Source organism: Bombyx mori, chromosome 11 (genome assembly GCF_030269925.1).
Source record: "Bombyx mori chromosome 11, ASM3026992v2".
In the NCBI taxonomy this organism is placed as follows: Eukaryota; Metazoa; Arthropoda; class Insecta; order Lepidoptera; family Bombycidae; genus Bombyx; species Bombyx mori.
Window position 1 is genome coordinate 17,558,623 of NC_085117.1, and position 20,906 is coordinate 17,579,528.

At 41.4% G+C, this 20,906-nt stretch overlaps 1 protein-coding gene across 2 annotated transcripts in view; it reads left to right on the top strand.

The window, feature by feature from the left end:
- Positions 1 to 20,906, top strand: part of LOC101739616 (collagen alpha-1(XVII) chain) — a 90,208-nt gene that overhangs the window by 19,523 nt on the left and 49,779 nt on the right. For both annotated transcript variants that reach the window (XM_021352418.3, XM_021352419.2), the window contains exon 2: positions 16,871 to 17,153. In XM_021352418.3, the coding sequence (XP_021208093.2) occupies positions 16,871 to 17,153 (283 nt within the window). The remainder of the gene's footprint in view (positions 1 to 16,870; positions 17,154 to 20,906) is intronic.

Here is a 20,906-nt window from a genome sequence, read left to right on the forward strand (position 1 = left end):
CGGAAATCAATTTTAACGCAATATATTAAATTTGTTTTTGAGGTAAATTGCTAGGTCTTGTAAAATTCCAATACTGCACAATATTATCAAGGTCATTGACTGACGGGTCTCACACATAAAGTTCTAAGCAATATATTTTTGCACGTTTTGTATGATGGCTAAATATTAATTTCTTAAAACAGAAATTCGAAACCTTTCCTCATTAAAGGTATAACAAGTAACGTGTTTAATGTAAGGGGCTTTGATAACGTAATTCAATAACACAGCCGTCCTGAAAATTGTTTTCGTAATGTAAATAAATTCAAATTTTCATGAAATTTTGCTTCCGGCTTATACGCTGAGAGGATTGAAAATAAATATATCCACGTAAATATGGGTGAATAATTGGATGAAATTTTCTGTAAAATGAACAGATATATATTCAGTTTCAAAATTGAAACACAAAATGCGGCTCAAAAAGAATTTTACAATCTCGCTCAGCAGTTCATGTGTGATCAAATAACAATATTGATTATGATTTAAAAGTAATAATCTTGCAGTTAAATATTTTCCCTTGATTGTTACTCACATATATTTATTTATATTTAAAGTGTTATAACGAAACATTGCATTAGATCTTAGAACATTGTCAATAATAAATCGATTGTAACTGTAAAGTATCAAACACTCAATAATTTTTTATAAGCGTTTGAAACCATAGTAAAAGTTTATTTACACCGATTAAGTTTTCTGTGTCAGAATGTTATGAAGTCGTCGTGGCCTAACGGATAAGACGTCCGGCGCATTCGTGTTGAGCGATGCACCGGTGTTCGAATCTCAGGCGGGTACCAATTTTTCAAATGAAATACGTACTCGACAAATGTTCACGATTGACTTCCACGGTGAAGGAATAACATCGTGTAATCAAAATGAAACCCGCAAAATTATGATTTGCGTAATTACTGGTGGTAGGACCTCTTGTGAGTCCGCGCAGGTGGGTATCACCACCCTGCCTATTTCTACCGTGAAACAGTAATGCGTTTCGGTTTGAAGGGTGGGGCGGCTGTTGTAACTAAACAAAAAAAAAACCTATTTCTGATTTAATTACCGAAAACTAAAAACAAAAAAAAGATACTTTTTTGATGTGATACGAAGTTAAAATTGAAATTATCCCTTGACTCGACATTACACGGATTTATTGCTGAACGCGCAATTAATTGGATTACGGGATTGTTTTCACTCGTTTAAATCAAGTTTCAGAATGACGGATCGTGGCTCGGTGATATCAACTGGAAACGTCACGCAAACTTATTCTAGAGAATAATGCATCATAATATTCTATCCGCTTGTTAATCAGAAAATACGGATATGCGAAGCGGGCAGTGCCAACTCTACCAACTTTTCGGTAGATCTACCAACTTTTAGTGTCGTAATCAAACCTACCACTTTGTAGCAAAAATCTAACAACTTTTGAAGTTTTCAAAAAGTTCAAATCAAACCTCCATGAAAATAATATTGAAACTTTTTTTTTTTAACGTTAACTTTTCAATTGTCACTATTTTCTATTGATATTTTGAATATTAGCGGCCTGTAATTCTGTTTTATCATTGGATTTCTAATAAAAATTGTTTAAATATGTCTTATCCAATCGAAAAGTAAATTAAGGATGCCAGATTCTTATTGGAGGGTCTCTAAAAGACTTGAAAAGTATGGGTAGTAGATCTAGCAACTTTTCATAGTAGGGTTTGTTGGAAACTACCAAATTGTAGAACCCTATCTCCCACCTTGACGAATTTCGAGTTGGCAACGCTAGAACCGGGTCTCCTTGAGCGCTCACAGTTACTAGATTACCATCATCAGTCAATAGTAAACTAGTATTATTACTTCTTTTTTCTAAATCGAATTCGGTAAATCGAGTGTCGTTGGTAGTACGTATTTTGAACCCAAATATTGTACCACAGTTTTTTATAGTGCTGTAGCAAACCAAATTCTCTTTGCTGATTTCCTTTCTGCTTTGATGAGACTTTGACCTTATTGTTTAGCGGCAGATGTATTCACTCAATGCTATCAAAATAATCCATTTTTTATTTTTATTAAGTTCGTCTGCAGTTCTATCAGTCTGCCTGTCAGGCTTCCTCCAAGCCTCGCCACAACGATGCTATTAGATGGTAATTTAAAAGTGATAACTAGATAGATTCTGATATACTCGTACCAGCGTCCATACTGGCTAACTTAACATTAGTCATACCAACACTTACTAGTACCTATTTCTACCATAGCAGGTAGATAACAGTATACGACAAGTATTACCCAAAATAAACAAAACAAAAACAAAATAATATAATAACTGTAGATTAATTGGTAAGAAAAGTCATGATGAAGTTAAATGTGCACAAGCAATATGATGATACGCGCATTTTCAATGTAAAAGTTCAAAATAGGTCATTTGACCCGTTAAGATATGTTTAATGTTAAGCTGAAACTCAATGGGAATTTTCAGAAAACTTGACCGAAGCGATCTTCCAATTAAATTCGATTCCGTACCACGTAATATACAAACATTCATCCTCGTGTACGGAGGTATTTACACGTATATACTAATTGAATGCGGTGCAGTTGTCAGTATCGTAATGACGGCACGGTCCGGGATGCGCGCTCTGACAAAACGTTACACGATTAGGCGGAAACTCTAAAGGAAATGTTGCTATAAAAGCGATCAGATATTTTAGGAAAAGCCACAAAAAGAAGGGAGGAGAGAAGCGGCCGCCCCGAAGACCGTAGAAGAGGAGGAGAAAAAGAAGAATGAAGAAAGAAAAGAAGAGGGACATCACACCCATCACCGCAGTGCATCACCCCTGCCTTGATAGACAGGGAGATGAAAAGCCGGCGGTGTCACCCCGAGGCCCGTTCCGCGCCCCTGTAAGGGAACGCGACGACCCAACAGAGAGCACTGCACTTAGATTTATTTAGCGGAGCTGGCAGTAGATGAAACTGCTGGATCTAAGAAGAGACTTCGGCTCTCTCTGTGTTTTGTACCCCATATTCCATAGAGAGTACTCCGAGAAATTGTTTGAGATTATGGGATTTCAATAATACAGTAGCCTCGCAAATTTCACTCATATTACCAAGAACCACCACGTTTGTCCACACTGTGTTTTTCTGATATTATTTTTTTCCACGTAGCATCGAGCTAAAGCACTTTGCTCTGCTGAATATAGACACACTTGGATAATAGTGGTGTAACGGGTGATGAGAGAACAATCATCAAACTAAACACGACCCTCAAATTAAGATACCGACTTAGAAACAGAAGCATCCGGATTTTGGAATGTACGCCCGCCACGAACACTATGACGTGTATTTTTTTACGGATAATACTCAGTGGGAAACAGCGACTTGGCCTTAACTTTACTGACATACATGAGCAACACTAAATACACATCATAAGGTGGTCTGTACGCTCTTCTGCCTATAATGGAAATAAATATGATCATAGCCGAATTTAAATAAAGCTAGGCCAGGAAAGTATTTTTGTTATTCTTAAAAGTCTATTATTATCATACAATAAAAGAAAAAGAAGAAGAGGGCGCCCTAGAAAAAGATGGATAGACGATATAAAAGCGATAGCAGGAAGCGATTGGATAAGGAAAGCCATGGACAAAGTAATTTGGAAGAAGCTGGAGGAGGCCTTTACCCGAGAAGGGGTTCCGATCATTGATACAGGAGAAAGCAACGTTAGCGAATAAAAGAAAATTAAAGAAATTCTACCCTAGTATATTTAGATATTAAATCGCATGTAATATATTATCATTATGGATTGGAAATAAACAGGCTTTATTATTATTATTATTATTATTATATATATTATTATCATACAACCAAAACACAGTTAAATTAGTCAAGTGCTTCACAGGTGATTCGTTTATAATCTTATACCTTTAAACGAGCAATTCTTGTAAATTAATATATATATAATCTGAATCTCGGAAACGGCTCCAACGATTTTCATAAAATTTAGTATACAGGGGATTTCGGGGGCGATAAATCGATCTAGCTACGATTTATTTTCAGAAAATGTTGTTTTATTCGTGTTTTCAATAATCAACTCTTCCCGACATCTATTGGCGAATAATAATACTATTTTTCTTAATTGAGGGCAACTAACCGCTTTAAAGACACAACAAGATGGCGTTATCAAAAAAAAAAAACGTCATCGTCTAGTTAATGATTAATATTTAAATAAATTATTCGTGTCCGTTATAATTTGAATTTAATGAAACTCATTTTTCATTGACAATTTTGGTAGTAAAGACCTATCAAACAATATGATCGATGTTTTGTATATTAGTTCCACGATAACCTTGTAATAAAAGTATTTTCTACCAGTTCAATTCATCTAGTGAATTTATGGGCACAGACATTTACAGCTTTTTTATTGCTTAGATGGGTGGACGAGCTCACGACCCACCTGGTGCTAAGCGGTTACTGAAATCCATAGACAGCAACAACGTAAAAGCCGTGACCCATATTGAAAAATGAGTTCTAAGGTCTCCGTTTCTACAGTACAACATCTGTCCAACCTTTCAAACCGAAACGCATTATACTTCACGACAGAAATAGCCATGGTGGTGGTACTGTTACAGGCCATTCCGATAGAGGCACCCGTCACGTGCGGACGTGCTCATTGTCCACTCGATCGCCCGGTCTTTGTTCGCCCGGCTTTTGTTAGCCCGGCCATTGTTCGCGCGGCCTGTGTTCGTGATACATCTGCCGACCAAGTGTGTTTCCTGGAAGCTTTTATTTGTTTTGTTTAGTTATTTTTGTGTTCGTGGAACATTTGCCGACAAAGTGTTTTCCTGCAAGTATTTATTTGTTTTGTTTCTTTTTGTAATTTCTGTTTTGTTGAGCTTTTTCTTTGTCCTGTAGTAATCGCGCCGCATTGCCACCTGTGTTCAATAGAACCGCTCAGGTCCGAGAAGTTGGGGCCTCGCCGCAAGGCGAGTGTTTTCAAGACCCGGGGCCGCCCCACCTGGGTACTCAGCGATCATGGACGCTGTATTCGCGGTATTCCTCCGACTTCGCCACCCACAGCTCGCCTCAGAGTTTCTGGCCTTCAAGGCCAATCACACTGCGAGCCCTCTCGAGGACTCCGCCGCGCTCGCTGCTCCTGCGTCGCCTGTACCTGCGTGCAGAGCTTCTGCATTGAGCACCGCAGCCTCTGTCGTGCCTGCCGCTCCCGTGTCGCCTATACTGGCGAGAAAAGCTGCTGCGTCGTCCGCCGTGACCATCGTTTCAGCTGAGCGATCATCCGCGGCCTCCGTCGCGCCCTCTAAAACATCTACACTTGCTCGTAGGTCGCCTGCACCCGCCTCCTCGTGCTCCGACTCTGACTCGGACATGGAGGTCGACCTCGCCCCCGCCTCATCGACGGATGGATTCACCCTGGTACAGAAGGGTAAGAAGCGTGCCGCGGAGTCTCGAGCTCCCGCGGCCGCTAAAATTAGCAAATTCGTGAACGCGTCGCGCCCCCGCCCTCAGACTCCCGTTGCGCCCCCAGCCCGTGCCACTCCGTCGCCGCGTCCGGTGGCACAAAATAAAACCCAGACCCCTCCCCCGGTTATCCTTCAGGAGAAGGCAGCTTGGGATCGAGTTTGCCTGGCCCTTAAGGCCAAAAATATAAATTTCACGAATGCCCGTAACCTCGCGAACGGCATTCAAATTAAGGTTCAAACACCCGACGACCATAGGGCCCTCTCTTCTTACCTCCGTAAGGAACGTATAAGTTTCCATACTTATACGCTCCAGGAGGAGCGCGAACTCCGCGTTGTAATACGCGGAATCCCCAAAGAGTTAGATGTAGAGCTCGTCAAGGCCGATCTGTTAGAACAGGGCTTTCCAGTGAATTCTGTGCACCGTATGCACACCGGTCGCGGTAGGGAGCCATATAATATGGTTCTAGTAACCCTCCAGCCTACCCCCGAGGGTAAGAAAATCTTCAACACACAGACCGTCTGTAGGCTCTCCGGTATCGCCATCGAAGCCCCCCATAAAAAAGGCACTCCTAGCCAGTGCCATAACTGTCAATTGTACGGGCACTCTTCCCGTAACTGTCACGCGCGCCCCCGATGTGTTAAGTGTTTGGGCGATCACGCCACGGCCCTCTGCGCTCGCGACCAAATAACCGCGACGGAACCGCCTAGCTGCGTCCTGTGTCGAACACAGGGTCACCCCGCGAATTACCGTGGTTGCCCCCGAGCCCCTAAAATAAATCGCCGCGTCGCCCGCCAAAACCGCCTCCGAGCTTCCGGCCCAGACATCAAAGCCTCGGCACCCTCTGCGTCGCAGGCTAAGCCAGCGTTCGTTCCGGCGGCGGTGCCCAGTGTCTCGGCCTGGGCAAAACCGCTGCCGTACACGAACATGGCTACAACTCCCTCCTCCGCGATTCGTCCCGCCCCCGCGACTCGTCCCTCTCCCGCGACTTGCCCTCCGACCGCGTCCGAAAATCTCGCTTTAGCGATCGACTTCTTTCAGTCGATCAACTTTGAGCGCGTTAACGCTTTGGGCGACGCCATTCGCGCTGCCTCCACTGCACAACACTTTATCGCCGTTGTGCAGGAATACGCCGACGTATACGCGTCATTAAATACGTACGTCCTCCCCTCACTCCGCCGGTAATCAATGGCGTATATAAGTAGAATAAAGCCCCTATCCGTAACGATAGGATTTTTTAACGCTTACGGTCTCGCAAATCAACGTGATCAGGTTTCTGACTTTTTGCGTGACCATCAAATTGATATCTTTTTAGTGCAGGAGACCCTACTTAAGCCCGCGCGCCGTGACCCTAAAATCGCGAACTATAACATGGTCAGGAACGACAGGCTCTCTGCCCGTGGTGGTGGTACCGTCATTTACTATAGAAGAGCCCTGCATTGCGTCCCGCTCGATCCTCCCGCGCTCGCTAATATCGAAGCATCAGTGTGCCGAATCTCACTGACGGGACACGCGCCGATCGTTATCGCGTCCGTTTATCTTCCACCGGATAAGATCGTTCTAAGCAGTGATATCGAGGCGCTGCTCGGTATGGGGAGCTCTGTCATTCTGGCGGGCGACCTAAATTGTAAACACATCAGGTGGAACTCACACACCACAACCCCGAATGGCAGGCGGCTTGACGCGTTAGTCGATGATCTCGCCTTCGATATCGTCGCTCCGCTAACCCCGACTCACTACCCGCTAAATATCGCGCATCGCCCGGATATACTCGACATAGCGTTATTAAAAAACGTAACTCTGCGCTTACACTCGATCGAAGTAGTTTCAGAGTTAGATTCAGACCACCGTCCCGTCGTTATGAAGCTCGGTCGCGCTCCCGATTCCGTTCCCGTCACGAGGACTGTGGTGGATTGGCACACGCTGGGCATCAGCCTGGCTGAATCTGATCCACCATCGCTCCCGTTTAACCCGGACTCTATCCCGTCTCCTCAGGATACCGCTGAAGCCATAGACATCTTAACGTCACACATCACCTCGACATTAGATAGGTCATCGAAACAAGTTGTAGCGGAGGATTTCCTTCACCGCTTCAAATTGTCCGACGATATTAGGGAACTCTTTAGAGCTAAGAACGCCTCGATACGCGCCTACGACAGGTATCCTACCGCGGAAAATCGTATTCGAATGCGTGCCCTACAACGCGACGTAAAGTCTCGCATCGCCGAAGTCCGAGATGCCAGATGATCTGATTTCTTAGAAGGACTCGCGCCCTCCCAAAGGTCTTACTACCGCTTAGCTCGTACTCTGAAATCGGATACGCTAGTAACTATGCCCCCCCTCGTAGGCCCCTCAGGCCGACTCGCGGCGTTCGATGATGACGAAAAAGCAGAGCTGCTGGCCGATACATTGCAAACCCAGTGCACGCCCAGCACTCAATCCGTGGACCCTGTTCATGTAGAATTAGTAGACAGTGAGGTAGAACGCAGAGCCTCCTTGCCACCATCGGATGCGTTACCACCCGTCACCCCGATAGAAGTTAAAGACTTGATCAAAGACATACGTCCTCGCAAGGCTCCCGGTTCCGACGGTATATCTAACCGCGTTATTAAACTTCTACCCGTCCAACTCATCGTGATGTTGGCATCTATTTTCAATGCCGCTATGGCGAACTGTATCTTTCCCGCGGTGTGGAAAGAAGCGGACGTTATCGGCATACATAAACCCGGTAAACCAAAAAATCATCCGACGAGCTACCGCCCGATTAGCCTCCTCATGTCTCTAGGCAAACTGTATGAGCGTCTGCTCTACAAACGCCTCAGAGACTTCGTCTCATCCAAGGGCATTCTCATCGATGAACAATTCGGATTCCGTACAAATCACTCATGCGTTCAACAGGTGCACCGCCTCACGGAGCACATTCTTGTGGGGCTTAATCGACCAAAACCGTTATACACGGGAGCTCTCTTCTTCGACGTCGCAAAAGCGTTCGACAAAGTCTGGCACAATGGTTTGATTTTCAAACTATTCAACATGGGCGTGCCGGATAGTCTCGTGCTCATCATACGGGACTTCTTGTCGAACCGCTCTTTTCGATATCGAGTCGAGGGAACCCGCTCCTCCCCACGACCTCTCACAGCTGGAGTCCCGCAAGGCTCTGTCCTCTCACCCCTCCTATTTAGCTTATTCGTCAACGATATTCCCCGGTCGCCGCCGACCCATTTAGCTTTATTCGCCGACGACACGACTGTTTACTATTCTAGTAGAAATAAGTCCCTAATCGCGAAGAAGCTTCAGAGCGCAGCCCTAGCCCTAGGACAGTGGTTCCGAAAATGGCGCATAGACATCAACCCAGCGAAAAGTACTGCGGTGCTATTTCAGAGGGGAAGCTCCACACGGATTTCCTCCCGGATTAGGAGGACGAATCTCACACCCCCGATTACTCTCTTTAGACAAACGATACCCTGGGCCAGGAAGGTCAAGTACCTGGGCGTTACCCTGGATGCATCGATGACATTCCGCCCGCATATAAAATCAGTCCGTGACCGTGCCGCGTTTATTCTCGGTAGACTCTACCCCATGATCTGTAAGCGGAGTAAAATGTCCCTTCGGAACAAGGTGACACTTTACAAAACTTGCATAAGGCCCGTCATGACTTACGCGAGTGTCGTGTTCGCTCACGCGGCCCGCACACACATAGACACCCTCCAATCCCTACAATCCCGCTTTTGCAGGTTAGCTGTCGGGGCTCCGTGGTTCGTGAGGAACGTTGACCTACACGACGACCTGGGCCTCGAATCAATTCGGAAATACATGAAGTCAGCGTCGGAACGATACTTCGATAAGGCTATGCGTCATGATAATCGCCTTATCGTTGCCGCCGCTGACTACTCCCCGAATCCTGATCATGCAAGAGCCAGTCACCGTCGACGCCCTAGACACGTCCTTACGGATCCATCAGATCCAATAACCTTTGCATTAGATGCCTTCAGCTCTAATACTAGGGGCAGGCTTAGGGACCCCGGTAACCGTACTCGTCGAACTCGACAAAGAGGTCGACGTGCAACCTAACCCATGCATCAGCCCGCTGAGTTTCTCGCCGGATCTTCTCAGCGGGTCGCGATTCCGATCCGGTAGTAGATTCATTCGCGAAACAATTGCTCTTGAGTTGTTAGGTCTCCTTCGGAGGCGCTCGGGCAGTTGTTAGCAAATCCCACCCCTCTTGGCTGAGCCTTTGCTCGCCCACCTGTCCTGGTGAAACTGGAAAGGCCTTCGGGCCACCAGTAAACTTTCAATCATAAAAAAAAAAAAAAACTGTTACAGGGCGGATCCAGGAGCTCTTTTTAAAAAAGGACACTGTGACTGGCACTGAGTTTATTTTATAAAAGAAATAGTACAAAACGATGTGTGTTTCCGCTACGCAAGCCAAATCTGTTCTGCCGCGATTTAGCAATATATCGTCTTTATATAGGGATGATGATTTAGAATGCCTTAGTCTGCATTATTATTTATATTGAGTTATTATTGAGGGGCATATGTAACAGTAACTCTACCCGTACGAGCTCTCAAGGCTTCCCACCAGTGCAATACCACCATAGTCTAGACATACATACTTAATTATCGTTATGATATTATACGACTCACACTTCAACCACATGTTCAACCTCACGATCTCATAGTAGATGGTACCATTGTCGTAATTGTATCTATATCCTATAACTACTTAACACTAACAAAGGCTTTCTTTCAACAATATTTTTAACAAAGATTTTTCCTTCCAGAATCAGTAAAAACGTTCTAAGTTTGATCAGAACTCGACAGTGAATAGTTTATCAAATGAAAATCACTTTTGAGATTAAATCTCGCGTTAATTATTATCACTTTTGCTAACTCAGACGTTTCTTCTATCCTTTTCTAGTTCTAGTTCTGTGTGTCTGAAAACAAATTTTAATATTAATATCAAGTAATAGTTTTTATAATAAACTATCGACCCGCCCTCGCTTCGCTTCGGAAACATGAAATTTTATTATTGACTAGTTGACCCGGCAGACTTCGTACTGCCCCAATCGATAAATAAAAGACCTAAACTTTTGTATAAAATAAACTTAAAACAAACAAAAGGAATCCGTCCGACGGGGGCCACATCAAAGGAAAAACAAAATTGTTATTTTTATTTAATTCCGAGTATTTTCATATTTATCTACCTTCTAAACCTTCTCTGGACTTCCACAAATAATTCAAGACTAAAATTAGCCAAATCGGTCCAGCCGTTCTCGAGTTTTAGCGAGACTAACGAACAGCAATTCATTTTTATATATATAGATTAGACGGAAGTTTGTACAAAATTCAAATAACGTAGTCACCTTAGTCCTCCACGAAAACATTAAAGTATTCGAAATTCAAAAATAGTAAAAATGAAAACAATATGTAAACGCTAAACTAAGCCGTTTAAATATGTAATTATAATTGTCTAACCTAAGACAATACTACAAAAAAAATCGCTTTAACTACGACACGAACCTTACACAAATAGTAAACAGTTGCGTCACAATTAGCTGTGAGCCGCATCCAGATTTTCGGCTCACTGTGCTGTTATTAAGCTGTGCGTATTTTAGTCACGGATTATGGGAACAATAATAGCGATGCTGTAACATATGTAGCGATTATCGTTATGCTGCCCTGAAGATGTCTTCATTGCAAACGACATTTTAAGTGAATTTATTTTGAAGTCGTCGTGGCCTAACGGATAAGACGTCCGGTGCATTCGTGTTGAGCAATGCACCGGTGTTCGAATCTCAGGCGGGTACCAATTTTTCTAATGAAATACGTACTCAACGAATGTTCACGATTGATTTCCACGGTGAAGGAATCACATCGTGTAATAAAAATGAAACACGCAAAATTATAATTTGCGTAATTACTGGTGGTAGGACCTCGTGTTAGTCCGCGCGGGTAGGTACCACCACCCTGCCTATTTCTGCCGTGAAGCAGTAATGCGTTTCGGCTTGAAGGGTGGGGCAGCCGTTGTAACTATACTTGAGACCTTAGAACTTATATCTCAAGGTGGGTGGCGCATTTAGGTTGAGGATGTCTATGGGCTCCAGTGACCACTTAACACCAGGTGGGCTGTGAGCTCGTCCACCCATCTAAGCAATAAAAAAAACAAAAAGTGACGAATCCCGCTGTTTTTAAGGTTGTAATGATTCATCCTTTGTTGTTCAGCTTAGTATTTCATTAATTACAAGGAAAAAACAAAACAAGGCAAGAAACTGAGACAAGTAAAAAACACTAGAGAATTTAACATTTTTAGCTTGTCAAATAAACGCTGAAAACGTTCGCTTATAATATTAAGTGAAAAGTGTTTTATTTTTAGCGAATTAACGTTTTTACTTTATTCGCCATTTCTGTAAAATATTTCAGCGTTTTTTCGAACGAAGTTCCTTATGGGACGATGCGGAGGGGTACCCTAACCGGGAAAAACGTTCTTAACGTAAGATTTTTATTAGTAATGCACACAGTGCACGACTTAACTTTGTAATAATAACGTACAAAAAATAACTTATTTTTTTTCATTCATTGATCACGATCTCAGAGCGTTCGTTTGCGCAATACACTTACTCTTATGCAAACAACCGTGAATGAAGTGTACCACAATAAGTTCGCACGTTACCGAATGACCGTGGGTTGTTGTGAAACCTCCAGTTTTATTGTCCCACGACACCACACACCTTTTTTTAAAATTTTGAATGAAATAATGAAATTTTTGGTAACTCGCAATTATTTTTATTGTAAAATGTATCTTTCTCAGTTCTTCTGAGTAGGGGGTAGTTTTTATTACATACCTGGGTGATTGAGCTTACGTGTCATCTGTTATTCAGTGGTTCCCAGAACCCATAGAAATCACAGTGAAAATGTCGCAAGCTGTAACCCCAAAGCTTCGCAGTCTAAATTGTCAAAGTGGTGAAACTCACCCGTACGGACTCCAAATATGCCGTACCACCAGTAAATACGATTTTATTGCCAACACGACCACATTAATATTCCAAATTTAAAAAAGTCACGTGTACCGATAGGTATGCTTTACATCGCAGGCAATGTTTTAGTTGATTTCCCTTTACATTGCCGGTCGCTAAAATATGAACACATAAAATAACATATTTATATTTAGTAAATGATTATTGATTTCTGTTGCTTTTAGGTTAATAATCAATAAGTGAATATTGCAATATATCTCCAAATTTCAATTGCATTACTAACTGGCGAACCCTTCAAGCCGGAATACATTACAGTCGTCAGAAATAGGCAATGTGTTGGTAAGTAGGTAGCACATACGTGTGCTGGGTCACAAGAGGTCCTCGAAATTATCCAGTAATTACGCCAAAAAGATTTGCGGGCTTAATTATAATTACACGAAGTTATTCCTTCATCGTGGGAGTCAGTGAAGTGTGTTTAGTAGATATGTTCTTACACGGTCCAATATCAGGAAGGTAAGACCACGCATATTCTATTAGTGACCAATTCATTGATATCCTTGGCCGGATAAAAAATATTTCGAAAAGTATTTGAACGCATGAGTTCCAATCTCTCATTTTTAATCGTACAATGGCTACCCCACCCTTCAAACCGAAACGCATTACTGCTTCACCGCAGGAATAGGCAGGGTGGTGGTACCCACCCGTGCGGACTCAAAAGACGTGCTACCACCAGTGTTTTCGTCTCGTGTGGTGTTAATGTGCCGGTGTTCAAATCCCACTGCCCAAATAAACATTGTTGTTTTTCTCGCATTTTCTATTACTGACCAATTCATTGATATTCGTGGCCGGACAAAAAGGGTGCGTCTACTTATGTACGCGTGTAAGAAGTTATACTTTATTTTTATTAATTTTTTATTTATTTATTTTTTAATCAATTTGAAAAAAATCGATTAAACAACATCCTCAAACACACATATTGGACATCCCTTTTCTTAACATCGTATAAATTCGGTAATTCTCGGTACGGTTCGGAAAGTTCACCTGCGGCTATATTCAGACTCGCCAAGTTACGACGGTCGTATTGTAATGAGCGATTTAGTGGGCAACTTCATTCTGTTAATTTTGTGTCACGGTGCGCGCGCATCGTAAAATTTCACTCTCATCAGTTTTTCATAACGCGCCTAAAGAAGTATAACTTCAAAAATATTGTGGAGCTATTCCGAAAAAAAGTCGATCAACTGACTAACTTATTTAGAAAAGTCTTAAACGTACTTACTGTCTTTTGCGCGATGGACTAACATGCGTACACAATATTTACAACACAATATTTAATTCATTTCATCATCTAATGCACCGTTAAGTTCCGGACTGAAAGCTCAAAGCGCAAACAATGTAAAGTCGGCTTTATATTTAGTGCACACAAAGCGCTGAGCATAATAAGTCTGCCGCTATAGAAAGTCATTGTTGGCCACCTTGAGGCCTATTTAAGGTATCTGGGTTATCGAGTTCCGTACACTACAATGCGTTGACGTCAAACTCGTCCTGTCTAGGGCTGGCGCGAGTGTTTCATTATTATAACAGCTGTAGAACTAATGTAGTACTAATCATACGCTGTAGCCTAGCTCTAGATAGCGGTATGTTATAGTGGTAGAGGAAGTAAAATATCTGTAACAGCAATCGGATCCTACATAAATCCTATTTCGAAGACATTATTCAACACTATTGAAGACAGCTGAGACAATGTCCTGTATATATATTTACTGGTGGTAGGACCTCTTATGAGTCCGCACGGGTAGGTACCACCACCCTGCCTATTTCTGCCGTGGAGCAGTAATGCATTTCGGCTTCGAGGGTTGGGCAGCCGTTGTAACTATACTGAGAGACCTTAGAGCTTATATTTCAAGGTGGGTGGCACATTTACGTTGTAGATGTCTATGGGATCCAGTAACCACTTAACACCAGGTGCACCGTGAGCTCGTCCATCTAAGCAATAAAAAAAAATCTCAAAAGCATTAGCTACGTTGTGTATTTATTGGCTTAGACGATCACCTAATATTAGGCGGATTTTAAACTTCTATACATATTAATAGTAATAAAAAATATCTCTATACTATTTGCTTAATGATTAATTATAATCGCGATGCAACCCTAACTATTTCCGTATTCGCGTTTACATTGAAATGTTACCCGTACATTGAATGTTATGTTTGAAACACAATTTGCATAAAACAATTTATAATGCTATTGTATAGTCTTCTATTAATATGTGACATCTGAATGCGTATTCATAGTATACATTGAGATCGGTAAGGGAAGGCAAAACAATAAAGGGTAGGTGTATTGCATATATCTTATCTCAGTCAGTACTTATTGACAAATCTTGGATGAAAAACAAATGTAGCTTAAATGCTGGTGTTTCCAGATTCGGTTGTTATTTATATAATAATATTTATGTTAATTATGCGTCCGGAATAAATAAAAGTAACTAGGCCCTGAACTCTTTCTAAACGAATGAACTCTTTCCAAAACTCTATAAACACGTTTTGCGATATTGTAGCAATAGCGACGAAGGGAAGATCTTCCATCGAGTGGGTAATGTTGTTCGGTAGGCCGACGGCCCGAAATTTGTTGTTTGAAGTTTGTTTATATGCAAGCTTATGTTGAAAATGTCGTAAGCGAGATTCAGGCATCTGTCAAATATCTTGTGTTCTATGCTGCCGCCAGAACGACAGTAAGAACGCACGTCGTACTCATATTGAGCGATGAGACTGTGCTTCTATTCAGATCTCGCAGAACCAATTTCTCTAACGAAATGTGTATTAGATACATGTTCAAGAATGACTTCTACTATGTATCTACTATGTATCTCTTTACTATCGGGTGATAAAAATCAAAACCGACCACCGGTTGGGGCGAGAGATCGTTAACTCATCCATTTAGTATTAAAATAAAATAAAATGCTATATACCTACAATATAATGCGTAGTTATCGTTGTTCGAATCTTATTGTTTGTAAAAGTACGCAACGATTCTCGTAGAAATAATCAAAAAAGCGATTCTATCTGAGTATAATTTAAATTCAGTTGTTAAAAAATAAAATTTATATTTTTTTGAGTGATTGTAAAACGTTAGAAATGAAATATTGCTTCGTTAGTTGTTTTTTTTTAAATTTTATTATTGGAACGAAGTTCCTTACGGCGGGCTTGGAGGAAATAGGGATTTAGTTGCGCGACCGAACTGAAAAAAATGTGATAGTAAAAACCGTAAGAAAAAGTCCGTGGAATAAGGCCTTGCGGTATTTCACTCCGCGAATTTTGTTTTCTAATTCTTTTAATTAATATATATATATATATATTTTTTTGGCATTTCGTTCCTATCCGGTGTCTCTCACCACACATCTTTTTTCTGTAAAATTTTTATTCATTAAGTGAACCGATATAAAGTTGTTATTTGTGTACATAACGGAAGGCTGTTGGAAATACACAAATGTCACAGGAACGTCCAAGTTGTCGTGGCCTAAAGGATAAGACGCCCGGTGCCTTTTTTTTGTATAGCTTAGATGGGTCGACGAGCTCACTGCTCACCTTGTGTTATGTGGTTAGCGGAGCACATAGACATCTATATATCGTAAATTCCGCCATCACCCACCCATGAGTTTACCAGTAAATATGTAAATTAGATTTTTTGTTGATTTGATTTTTATTACACGGTGTTATTTCTTTACCATGGAAGTCATTTGTGAACATTTGTTAGGTACATAATTATTTCATTAGACAACTTGGTACCTGCGGGATTTGAACACCAGTATATTAACACCTCACATACATAAATATTTAAAAAATTACCTTAAAGTCTCGATTTCAACTAAATCAGACCCTTCCAGCCAGAACGCACTGTAGCTTCGTTGTAGACAACAGCCGCTGATAGTAACGGCTGTTGAGTTGAGTGACTATTGGAGTCCCTGGACATTACCACTTGGATACCGCCCCCTACCTTGAGAAACGAGATTGAAGAATTTAAGCCGGGATGCATGACTGCCTTGCCATAGAAATGAAAGACTATTTAGTTAAATAGAAATAAACTTTTATAATGCTACCTTGCTACTTATTAATAACAGTAACTTGGCTACTGATAGTCAAAGTTTATAGCATAATTATCTTATAGTCAAATCTCTCAATATCCATAGAAATGACATTAAAATATTATACTTTGGTCAATTTTTTATTCTTAATTAATTCGGGACTTGAAGCTGTTTTAAAAGACTAAGCAGTATACCCTCTTAATGCACTAAGTACGCACAGTTGAATAGAATATGTTTACCAGGTACTGAAGATTAAATCGTAGGTAGCCAAATTCTCAAACAAAATAATCCTGAAATTCAACGTTTGAAGCAGAACAAAAGCCTTCAACTTTACATCCTTAAACAGCGTATGCGCCAAAAATGTGTATTGCAAAGAGGAACTTGAACACACGGATTTAAGTGTTATCTGTATTGACAATGACGTGAGTGTCATATCCAAGATGGCGATGGTTATTTCCCAGACGACAAAAGCGGCAATTGGCGGGTTTTTAGCTTTAATGATCCTTGGTGCTGTGCTAGTTGTCGGAGCCGCTTTCGGGTGGTTCGACCCGAAAAGAGAAGATGAGGATACGCCTGCAAAGATCAGCGCTAGATTGCAGGGGAGGACCTCGTTCGTCACGCATAGAGCGGTAAGTCGAATTGTTTATTTTTAAACTGCCATTATAATGTTACACGGTTTGTTGTCTAGCTAGCAGTCTTAAATCTAAGTGGCAACGAGGCATCGCTTGTGAGAACGTCTTGTAGCCTTTGAGATGCTGTTCATATTTTTAAGTGATTTCAATGTCACAATTTGCGTATTGTAGAATAAGCAAGCAAAAGATAGTTAGATATACGTTAAATGTAGAAAGATGGTCATTGTATTAATTTCTATGTGTCTTAAAAACAAAAGGTAAGTCGCACAATGGACAACATCTTTGCATTAACCGTAACTACGAGTATTATAGAATTACAAATTATGAGTATGGAAATTTTAAATTCCCTCTCTCTTTGTTCAGATCGTTTATAATAAATCTTGCAATGTTTTATTTATTGCAAAGAGGAATGTCCGAGTTTAAATTCCAAGGGAACACAAAACCGTTTCTCAGCAGAATTAAACAGGACGCTAGTACTTATCCGAGCGGGCATTATTTTTTCTTTCTTTTCCTACCTATGCTGATAGCCTTGAGAGGCTATGTCAGCTTACCCTAGCGTGTGTAGGTGAGCTCACGGGGCTCAAACCGGAGAGTTGCTAACACTGACCCTAGCTAGAGCAGTGCTTCGCTGAATCTACCACCGGATCGGAAACGCGACCCACTGAGAAGATCCGCCGAGAAACTCAGTGGGCTGTGTCTGTGGGTTAATTCGCTCGTCGAGCCCTTCGTCGCAAGCGACGGGTTCGACGAGGACGGTGACCGGAGTGCGGGCATGCTACGCGCTCGCTCCCAACTAAAATCATTTTACTTCTAAACATAAATTCGATCTAGGCTTTTAGTAAATTTTAAACGAGAGTTACAAGCTCAGTTCAGAAACTAAGCCGAAACTTATTGAGATATTTGCTTAACGTTTAAAGTCTGAAACTAATTCAAATAAGACTAATTTATTAAGCTCCCGTCGAATCACTAGAATTTCAATTAGTCTGTTTAATAAATTTACATAGAAGAAAAGCGTGAAAATCTCCTCTCGACGTCGTGGCCTAAAGGATAAGACGTCCGTTGCATTCGTATCTAGCGATGCACCGGTGTTCGAATCCCGCAGGCGGGTACCAATTTTTCTAATGAAATACGTACTTAACGAATGTTCACGATTGACTTCCACGGTGAAGGAATAACATCGTGTAATAAAAATCAAACCCGCAAAATTATAATTCGCGTAATTACTGGTGGTGGGACCTCTTGTGAGTCCGCACGGGTAGGTACCACCGCCCCGCCTATATCTGCCGTTAAGCAGTAATGCGTTTCGGTTTGAAAGGTGGGGCAGCCGTTGTAACTATACTGAAACCTTAGAACTTATATCTCAAGGTGTGTGTCGCATTTACGTTGTAGATGTCTATGGGCTCCAGTAACCACTTAACACCTGTGCTGTGAGCTCGTCCACACACATAAGCAATAAAAAAAATAATAAAAAAATACGGTAGCATTTAGGAAGATTCTGAAATGATAGAGCGTTGCTTGAATCTCTCACGTTTTCTCGCTTAACAATTTTGTATGCTGCCCTAAATTGAAGCCGCTAATTTAAATGAAATTACATTTTAATTAGCATAAATAACAAAAGGTATTGTTTTTTTAGACAGCGGTTTCGCGTTTTTTGATTGTTCAACGTGATTTCGTTTCGTGCCTGACTGGATGGTGCAGTAATTAGCACCTCTGACTGTTGCGCCGAGGGTCGTGGGTTCGATTCCCACATCGGACAAACTGTGTGTGATGAGCAGATTTCTTAGCTCTTTATCTGGGTGCTTATTATCTGTACATGCTGGTGGTAGGACCTCTTGCGATTCCGCACAGGTAGGTACCACCACCCCGCCCATTTTCTGCCGTGAAGCAGTAATGCGTTTCGGTTCGAAAGGTGGGGCAGCCGTTGTAACTACTTTGAGACCTTAGAACTTATATTTCAAGGTGGGTGGCGGCATTTACGTTGTAAATATCTATGGGCTCCGGTAACCACTTAAGATCAGGTGGGCTGTGAGCTCGTCCACCCATCAATGCAATAAAAAAAACATGTATGTATATCAACGTATATAAGTACGTTTTTGGTACCCATTAGGGAATCCTAAATTGGGGATGGATGACCATGTGTGATTTGTTCTCAATTAGTATCATTATTAATGCTTCTTCAATCAAATCACATCAATAAATTGAGTTTTAATTTGGAAATTTCTAATATAATATCCCTCACTTTAGATTTCACTTAATTATATCCCAACATTTTTCTCGCAACTTATTACGGACGCAAATGCTTTTGAGAATAATATAAATGAATGTTTTGTGTAGTTTCAGGGTTTTTTTGCAATTATACGCACTTCTGTTTTTATTAAACAATTGCATTAGAGAAAAAAAAATCGTGTGCTAAAAATGTAAGCTAAGCGTGGTAGAATTTTCTGGAAACGTGGCGACCTGGTTAAAAGAGACTAATTGATGGAGTGACAGTAGCAGGCTATGCAGGCCTAGATCTCTCAACTTCAATCGCAAATACTTATAATCCCATCACCTCACAAGATAACAAAAAATTGTTTTTAACTTGTACCACGTCCTATGGCTAAACGAAATAACATTTCCATATCAAAACTGACGTATGAAATTGACGTTGATCGCGGTCGTACAGATCCTGAAACCGCTACTGACGTGATGGACGCTAAAAGTGATCCCAATTTTGAAAATTGACAATTAAAAGTAAGACCGGTTTGAGGTGGACTTATGTATGAATCGGTTAGTAGTAGTAGTAGTATAAGTAGAAGTTGCAGCTTAAAGGGCAGCTTTTACACAATACAATGCAGACATCGTGATATTGACAACCTGACCTCACGTCTCAAAGTCGACCAGTCTCCAGTAGCCGCTCGATACCAGCTGTATCGCGAGCTGAAGGATATAAGTACATAATTATAAATATTTACAAACAATTTCCTATTCTCTATTTGATTTTCTTCTCTCTTCTCGTTTCGGTTTCCTAAATGCCTCAATGGTCGTGACCACCGCCCAGTTTTTTCTAGATCGTTCTACGCCATGAATGAATTTAAATTGAAAATGTTTTTGAAGATTTTTTCTGTCCAGTGACCGATGTTCAATTTTATTTTTATTCATTTAAGAAACAATTTCTTTACCATACAAATCATTCGTGACCCGCACGTGCTAAGATATTAGATACCTATACGTATATTTGAAAATTTGCTACCTGCTGGCTTAGTTAGTGGAAGGAAAGAGGGCAAGGTGGCGTAGTCCCATGCGCTGGTCCGATCAAATTAAGACGACATTGGACTCCAGCATCAATGTCACTATCCAGTGCGCAGAGGACAGAAAGAAAGTGGAGGAACAGTCCGAACAAAAGTACTCTATAAAGGTTACGACCCTCAGCACTGAGGAACACGATGCAACGAGGAAGAGATTCAGTTAGTTAGAATAAGACCAGAACATCGGTACTAGACCGTGAATATTTCGGAATTGTTAAGCATAAATTAAGCTCTTCTATAGAGAGTCAACGTAAGCAAAGAAAGGGAACGAAAGGGATTTCTTCATCACGATAGGGTGCATGCTCAATAATAATTTGGCACTTTTCGCACTGTCCCATTTCATGTTTCGGGTGTCAATACATTTGAAAAGAAACCCTTTATAGTTTTAGTCGAGTCACGCCCAGATCTGAAGCATGGCTAAGGTTTTGGAGTCAATACATATAAATAATTCATATGGATACAG